At 38.4% G+C, this 8,439-nt stretch overlaps 1 protein-coding gene across 1 annotated transcript; it reads left to right on the plus strand.

Annotated features, from left to right (window-relative positions):
* The first annotated feature begins 3,623 nt into the window (after window positions 1-3,623).
* Window positions 3,624-6,521, plus strand: LOC6644526. The gene is made up of 2 exons (XM_023176971.2): window positions 3,624-4,219; window positions 4,278-6,521. Exons 1-2 carry the CDS (start codon window positions 4,078-4,080, stop codon window positions 6,500-6,502), a joined length of 2,367 nt encoding a protein of 788 aa, XP_023032739.1. The 5' UTR covers window positions 3,624-4,077; the 3' UTR covers window positions 6,503-6,521.
* The last annotated feature ends 1,918 nt before the right edge of the window (window positions 6,522-8,439 follow it).

Consider the following 8,439-nt stretch of genomic DNA (forward strand, 5'->3'; position numbering starts at 1 on the left):
TATAATTAATCGATAAAACAATAAAGGTTCATTTGAATTGAACCCAAATTGACCAAAGACGCCCACGGCAATTAAGCCGCAAATATACCTAAACCATACGTATACCCACACACACACACTCCCACTCACAGCCACACACAATATATGTACATATGTATGTATGTATATATTTAATATTAATGCATTGCGAAACGTATAAAAGGTGTAACGTGGAGCTCTCAGGTTAAAGGACATCATTTTTGCGGAATAGTTGAATTTGGGCCACGGTAAAGTGGTTAAAAGTCAATTAGTCTAATTACCCCCAAAATGCAATGAATATGCCAATTTTCAATGGGGCCAGTGCACATGGATACAAAAAGAACATGGATATGGAATGGCAGTCGGAACAGAAACAGAAGCAGCAAATTTATGTCCTGTCAGTGGGGACAAGTTTTCATCATCATTTTCACTCAAAATCATAACAAACAACATCAACAACAGCAATAAACATAAAAAGCAGCAAAACACAGCACAAACAAAAAAAAACAAGAGAAAGCCTTAAGAAGAACAAGACGAAAAGATGAAACAGAAGAAGCAACAAAGCAAAAAACAAAAACACAAAACATAACAACAAGAACAACAAAAAAGGACACTCGTAAACTTTGCACCTCACTTGCTAATGTGGCATAGCTTAGAACAAATGTAGAGGGAGGGGGAAGGGGCGGGTCGAAGCAAAGGCAAATGCTTTTCAACAGCAGGCGACGTTTTTACAATTTTTCCTACTCACCCACACGCACACACACACACGACCATGAAGAGCGACAGAGAGAGAGAGAGGCACATACACACTCACACACAATTTGAAAAGGAAACGGAAAGGAATTTTCATACTGTTTGTCTCTCACCCACAATTAAGAATGTCCGAAGGAGGTCTGCATGTCGAGTGAGCAAAAAAAAAAGGACGAAATAGAAGGGGTAAGTGACAGGGTTGGCTGTAACGGAATGATGTGCCAATTAATTAAGTTAATTTAGGTAAAGTTTTAAGTAGGGATTTGCAGAAGAAGAAGAAAAATTTTTTTCCAAGTAGAAGAGTAAAGCAAAGAAAAAGCATAAGAACTTTTTACTCTACCTTCTTTCTCTGGCTCTCGCTTTTTCGCTGTGCCCTTTCTTTGATCTCTTACTTTGCGAAAGTTATTGTAGCGAAACATAACGAAAGGTTACTTAAGCAGTTCAACCACTGCTTATTACATTTCATTTCATTTAAAAGCAGTTCAGTCTTTCATCTGTGATTTGCTTATCCAGACTTAAATCGCTTTTGCTTTATTCATTTAATTTGTAAGTGCATTACACACTTTACTTTTCTAAATCCATTTCATTTCGCACTGTTTCATATCATAGTATAAATTCATTAGAACGAATTAAATTATTTCTAAGTAAAGAAATCTTTACTTACAATACTAGTTTAAGGAACATACAACTTAACTGGCTACATTATTTTTACCAATACGTAAATCTTAATCTTCATTTTCATATGCGACTTTTTCAGACACTAGCTGAAGCATTTTTCTAATCGACTTCTAGCTTAGACCTAGCTAAGACTACTTTCCATAATTATGGTTTAAAAAGGTTAGAAAAAGTTTGGAAAAAAAGGCAAAAGATTGTGAAATCCAATTAAATGGATTTGGGATAACTTGTCTTTTCGACACAAAAGACACAATTTTGATAAGAGAATAGAGGAGGACATAAATGTTTTAATAATGATACTGTAAAACAAAATTTCCAAAGTTGTTTAAATGGTTTCGAAACTCAGCCGATTTGAATGTATATATATTCTAATTTTATCTCTGCCTGCTTGCACTTTTTTTTAGTTCTACTATACCATCAAAATTCACAAATTATTGATCCATAATTTGAATTGAATTTATGCCAAATGAAAGTAGTTAAAATTTGAATGCCAATAAAAAGTTTCTTTTTTTTGTTGAAATTCAAAAGTTTTTGTGAGTCAAAGTCCTGCGAAATAAAGATTGATAGAGTTGTATAAAGTTTAAACTGAATATTGATCATTTCTTTTCGATTCAACATATCTAGAAAATACTTATACATACATATGTACGTAGATATCGTGACACGAACACTACAATCTCTAAACGCGTTTAACCTGGAACCAGCATATATGTACCTGTGATTTTTGTTTACACTGTGGTGTGTGGGAAGCATCCACTGATGCCAGCAGGTGACTAGACTAGTTGGGTGGCTGAATGAATGGCCTACGGGGTGTGATAGGTGCGGTGCTCTAAGCAATGCATAAATTACGCACTGTAATTGAATTAAAACCAATTTTCGGATGGCCATACACACATACACGCACAGTAGAGTAGGATCAGATGCAACTGCTTCTGATTTTTCTCGTTCCCTTTTAAGCTCTGTCTCACTCACTCGCGTACACGCATTCGATGCTTTTTGTGCATATTGCCAACTTTTGCTAGGGTTTTGGTTTTGTATGGTTGGGAGGATAAGAGAGAGAGAGACAAGCAAACAACAACATCATCATCATCATCATCATCATCATCAGTGACTGGTCAACCTCGACAGGAAATGGGTGAAGGTACCACCTATCCACCATATCATCTACTTTCATTTTGTGGTGGTTGGTGGGCGAGTCAGGCGAAACTTTGACAAATTGCTGTGAAAAAAAACTGAAAATCTAGTTTCTGATGGCTGGGGTGCTTAGGGAGCGAGATAGAAATAGATATATACAATATATATACACATATACACGTATGTAATTTGCCATGTCATGATTTTTAGGGAAAATGTTGCCTAAGGCCCAACTTGACCTGCAGATCATCACTTTACCAATGTGGCTAATTATTACATTTTTACCTTGACCACGCAACGGACAAATGGACAGACGCAGGCTGGATTGGTCTGGTCTGGAATGGAATGATATGGAATGAAAAAGGATGGGATGAGCAAATAAAGCCACTTGACAGCTGCTGATAAATCAATGTCAGTAGTGAGTACACTAATGGTACGGAGGTGAAATGCAGAGAGATGTGCACGTATATATGTATGTATGTGTAGGTGGGATATAAATATACATACATATGGATGGGTTTTTGGTAATGAATGAGTACAAGTGAATAATTGACAAACAGAAATGTTGTTGTATTGAAAAAGCCATCGAAATACACAACGAAAGTCAGCCTGATGCCCCCTGTAGTTGACATTAGCCACAATGTTTCGTTCACTTTTGGGGCATTGGGGTTATCTTTTGATATTAGAGTCGAAATTGAATGGTAAACACAATTTTTGAAAAAAAATTTTCATTTCAAATTGGTAGATCAAGCTAATGGAAATGTTTGAAATTGCAAAGTATTTTAGAGCTCGAAAACTTTTTAAACTGATATATAAATAGCCCAGACATCATTTTGACCACCTTGATGGGTTTCTTTTAAGAAAAATTATACAAAAAACATTCCAAAAATTGTTATTATCTTAAAACCTTTTCTACTTATAGATCGCTCTTTAAATCCGTTCCAATTTATGAACTTTGGAAATATGTAATCAAGTCGGCCATTTGTCTTACTTCAAGAACATAAACTTCTAAATCGTACTCTACATTTAGATATACCTAATTTTCAATACAACACTTACTCATTTTTCAAAGTCGTAGGGATTATTTTGTTTTATTTATTATTTTCAAAATATTTCCCATGTAGATGTATTTTTTCCACATGAACTCGTTCATAGTTTAATACATTTGCTTTTTTTTTTGAATAACAATAACAAAGTGATCCGTTTCGGTTGAGGCAGGCAAAATTATTCGAAAAAAAACCATACAAAAAATTATTTCAGTTTAGGAGTACGACAATTATCAAAATTCTTCGAGTTAAATTGGCAAGCGTTTAATGCAAGCCATAATATATATTAAGCGGAATCTTTATCTTTCGGTATAATCGGAACACGAAATTGTAAAGTGAAAAGGGGTCATCAGAGGTGTTTGAGTCGCGACGCGACTAGTCGAGCTGAGGCTGAGTCGAGACGAGCTGATCTATAGAGTGGACAAGGTGGAGGAAGAGGACGAAGACGAAGACGATGAAACCCGAGCAGCTTAATCGTCTAATGCGGGCCAATAAGCGCATGCAGCCCTGGTTTCTGCGCAGCACCAACGAGCTATTCGAGAATGCAGTGAGAAGCTATTACGCACGCAGCTCTTCGGTGCTGCCCTATAATCCGGGTAAGAAAATTCTAGCACGTTCATCTCTCCCTTTTCTCTAAGTCTGTAAATTTTATAGACTCCCGCGACACTAAGGGCCGCCAGGAGAATCCAGGACCTGTGCGCACACTTAAGGCCGCCGAACGGGAACGATGCAGCCATATTGGCGGCACCTATCCACGAACTCACAAACAGATGGCCGATCAGGCTTCTATTGCCAATTCGAGCAATCTGATTGAGACTGTCATGCAGGCCAGTCGCCGTCGTTCCATGTCATTTAGCATGGGTGCTGCCCGCAATTATAATATCTATGGAGAATCGTTGCTAAGTGGCAGCAGCTCAAGTTGTTCCAGCGGCATGGGCAGCGGTGTAAACATAATTGACCACCACCTCGGACCCAAATCAAATCGAAAGAGGTTAAATGATTTGGAAATACCGCAAGATGATAATGATAATGGCGATATGACATTGTTTAGTGGTCGCTCAATGAGTTTGCCACCAAGGCCCCTGCATTCGGCGCTAAAACTGGGTTTGGTCAGTTTTGTGAAACAGAATCCGCCCAGTCGTCTGCATCATATGAATGCATTGGAGAAATCCACAAAAGTGGCAGCAGCAGCAAAAGCAACTGTGGCTGCACGTAGCTACAGCAATAATGTTGCCGAAGCGGAACGTCTTATGGTAATTGATAAGGCATTAAAGCAACGCCTGGCCGTACGTTTTAACCAAGACAATAGGGACGAGAACGATGCCAATACGGGGGAGCGCCGCTTTCGCTTTGGCCTCGGTCTCGACCTCAATAATAATAAGAAGCAGCAGCAGCATGCCATGGGTGAGATGAAAGACCCGCCGACACGTTTCCAAACGCTCGGGCTGGGTGAGCGTATTAAGCAATTCGAGTGTATTCAATTTGCCGATGGTCCAGTTACCAATTATGCTTTCAATCGGCATGCTGGGTATATTAAGCCATATCATAGTGCACAGTATGCGCAAAGGAAGCAATTGGGCTTCAAAAACGTGCTTCATACAAACCATCGGCAACGAAGTAACTGCAATTATTCAACAATAACATCGATGTCCAGAAAGCTAATTGAATCGCCGCCGCCGCTGAGGCCGCTGGCGCCGATGGTAATACGGCGAACGCAGCATCAGCAGCGAAGCCTCACGGATGGCCAACAAAACAATGAGGAGGAGCCAGAAGGACAGCAAAAACAGAAGAAGAAGAAGACGAAACTTAAGGAGCAACTGCAAGAAAACACTGAGACGACAACAACACTCAAATCGAAAACGAAATCGAAGAAAACGTCAACTAGTTACGATGCTTTACAAATTGCGATAGACAAAAATAAGATGAGTCGCGTTTGTCGTCATGCCCATATGAAGGATAAATCAAAAGCTTGCCCTCTGCCCGCTATATTAATGAAACGGGCCAGTAAATCTCATCAACAGCAGCAGCTGCAGGAGCAACAACAGCACGAAAAACAGATACCGTCGACACCTTTGAAATTAGGTAATCAGTTGCTTATGTCAAGTACCTCACAGGTATCGGCATACAACCGTGCCATTAAGAGTCAAACGCTAAGAGAGCAAGCTCTTGAACAAGCGCAACTTATTGCTGAACAACCATTTTGCCGCATGGCTAACAACAACAGCAGCAACAACATCAATGCAAATAGAGGCAAGTTAGCAATTGCAAGCAAAATGACATTAAAAGGACCACTAATTGTAATGGCCACTGATGCGGCAACTGCTGCAAAACGGGCATGTAATCGCTCAGGTATATTATCGGCAGCTAGAAAATATTTGCCAACAACAAATACAAATCTGCCGATGGCTGTCACAACAACAACAACAACATTAGCAACAACATCACCAATACCAACACTAGCAGCAGGAGCAGCGGTAACAGCTTCATGCCCAGGCAATAGCAAGACAAACCACCATCAACATAGTCACCATGAGCAACTGCAAATCAATGCAGATTCATCGAAAAAGCATCAAAATCTAGGTACAGCAACAGCAACTGTAGCGGCAACAGTATCGCCTGCAACCGTTTACAAACGTGATTCGGCCAGTCAAATGCTTACTACACCGTATCATCGTCAAAAGCGTGATCCGGTTAAAGGTGCTCATATGGAAGTGCAACAGCAGCACCAGCAGAAACAACATTACCATCACCAATATCATGAGCAACAGCAGCAACATAAACAGCAGCAGCAGCAATACCAATTGCATCAGCAACGCCAACATATGCAACACCAGCGTCGACAATTTCATTATCAATGCCCCTGGCGACCCAGCTACTAAACCACCCCCCCCCCCCCCCAAAAGAGAAAACGAGACGAAAAAAATCAACAGTAATAGAAAAACAAAATTCAAGTCGAACAAGTGTAAACTGTGTGTATTTACCTCCTCCGGCCGGCCGACCCTTGCCAATCCAAGCCAATCCAAGCCTGTGTTTAGAACGTAATGTGTTTTATATATATGGATATATATATATATAGATAGATAGGTATATATAAATTTTTTGCTTTTTTTTACCATCGTATGATTTCTCCTTGGGCAATACGATATTGCCCCCGAAAAATAAAATATAAACGGTAAACAAAACAAATATATTAAGATAAAGTGCGTTGAAAACTGAGCCACCATGGGTAATTGGGTGGTTGGTTGTGGTGGTGCTGGCGGTGGTGCTGGCGGTGGTGTTTTACTTGTATTTTGGACATTGGCTAATTTCAATATCCCCAAATGCGGCAGCAGTGGCAACAACATGGCATTAATTTTTCATGCAGATTTAACTGTTACATGACAGCAGCAACAACAACAACTACAAGTCCTTATTGGGCACAGTGTCCTGCAAAAGTCTATAGCAACAAAATTTTACCTTAAAGAATAAAAGTTTTGTTTTTTTATTCAAGCACACACAAGTTGGATAGAACATTGAAAGAAATTAGCATATAGATTGATATCATATGTACAAATTTGTTATTGTTCTTAGCTTTTGCAAAGATCCTTATAATTTATGCAATTCTAAATTATATGAAATCAATTGCGTGAATATTAATTCAATTTAATTCTAATCAAACTATCCATCAAAGTGTTTGCCTGAATATAACATTAATTCAACTATAAAATCCTTACAAAAGAAGACTACAGCTTCTAAATTCTGGCATAAAATTTTATCAATTGATCATTGATCACTCAATGATTTTGTAGTTGTAAAAACTGTGATAACTGTCAACAAGTTCTGATTGTGAAAGAGAACAAGATACCTTTCGAATCCTTTGATGTATTTGTGACTGGACATCATGGTATATCTCAAACACGGTGCTTAAGAAAAAAAATATTGTAAAGACATCTTCAATTTGAAAGTTAATTGTAGAAAGTTAATTAAAAATAGTATTATTTAATCAAGGATTCGTGTCCAACAAAAAGGGATATTGTTCAATCCGCTGACCTAATTTTATAGTAATTCTTAATTAATTCAGCAATTAACTTGATCAATAAGAAATCTGTTTGCAATACCTTTATGGGGTTTGATATATGCATGTCCGACCCTTAGAAAGAAATTCCCAGATCCGTCTTTATCTGACGACGTGCAGAACTTTCTTTTGTTTCAATTTAATAGACGCTTTGCACCACTGTGCAACTGTTGTTAGTAGCCCATCAATGTCACAGTCACAGTGGCAAAAAGATAAGCCTCCGCAGAAAACAAATACAAAAAAAAAAAACAGAAAAAGAAAAAAACGAAAGAAAGAAAATAGAACCCTAACCGAAATCTACAGTAGGCAAGAAAAGCGGCGACGTATTTTTGGTTGAATTTCTTTCCCTTTTCTTTTCTATTTTCATTTCTATTTTCTTTTTGCTTTTTGACTATTTTGTATTTTTTTTTTTTTCTTTTCTTGGTTTTGTTTTCTTGTTGGATTTGATAAATGATGATGCGTGCTACATGACTGGCCATATAAACGGACTTGAGCTGAATGCTTTCTTCTGCCATGTTGGCAGACGCAGACAAATAGGCTCAGGACACAGTTGAATAGCTGACTAAGTCACAAACTGACTGACTGACTGACTGACTGACTGACTGACTGACTGACTGCCTTACTGCCTGACTAGACTGATGAATTGGCAGGAGAAGAACTACAACAATAGAGCATCAAATGGGGAATGTTAAAAACTTACCGAATTTTTTCTTCCATTTTGGTTTTTATTTCCATTTCAAAAATTCTAACCAACCGAAATGC

Source organism: Drosophila willistoni (genome assembly GCF_018902025.1).
Source record: "Drosophila willistoni isolate 14030-0811.24 chromosome XL unlocalized genomic scaffold, UCI_dwil_1.1 Seg142, whole genome shotgun sequence".
NCBI classification, from domain to species: domain Eukaryota; kingdom Metazoa; phylum Arthropoda; class Insecta; order Diptera; family Drosophilidae; genus Drosophila; species Drosophila willistoni.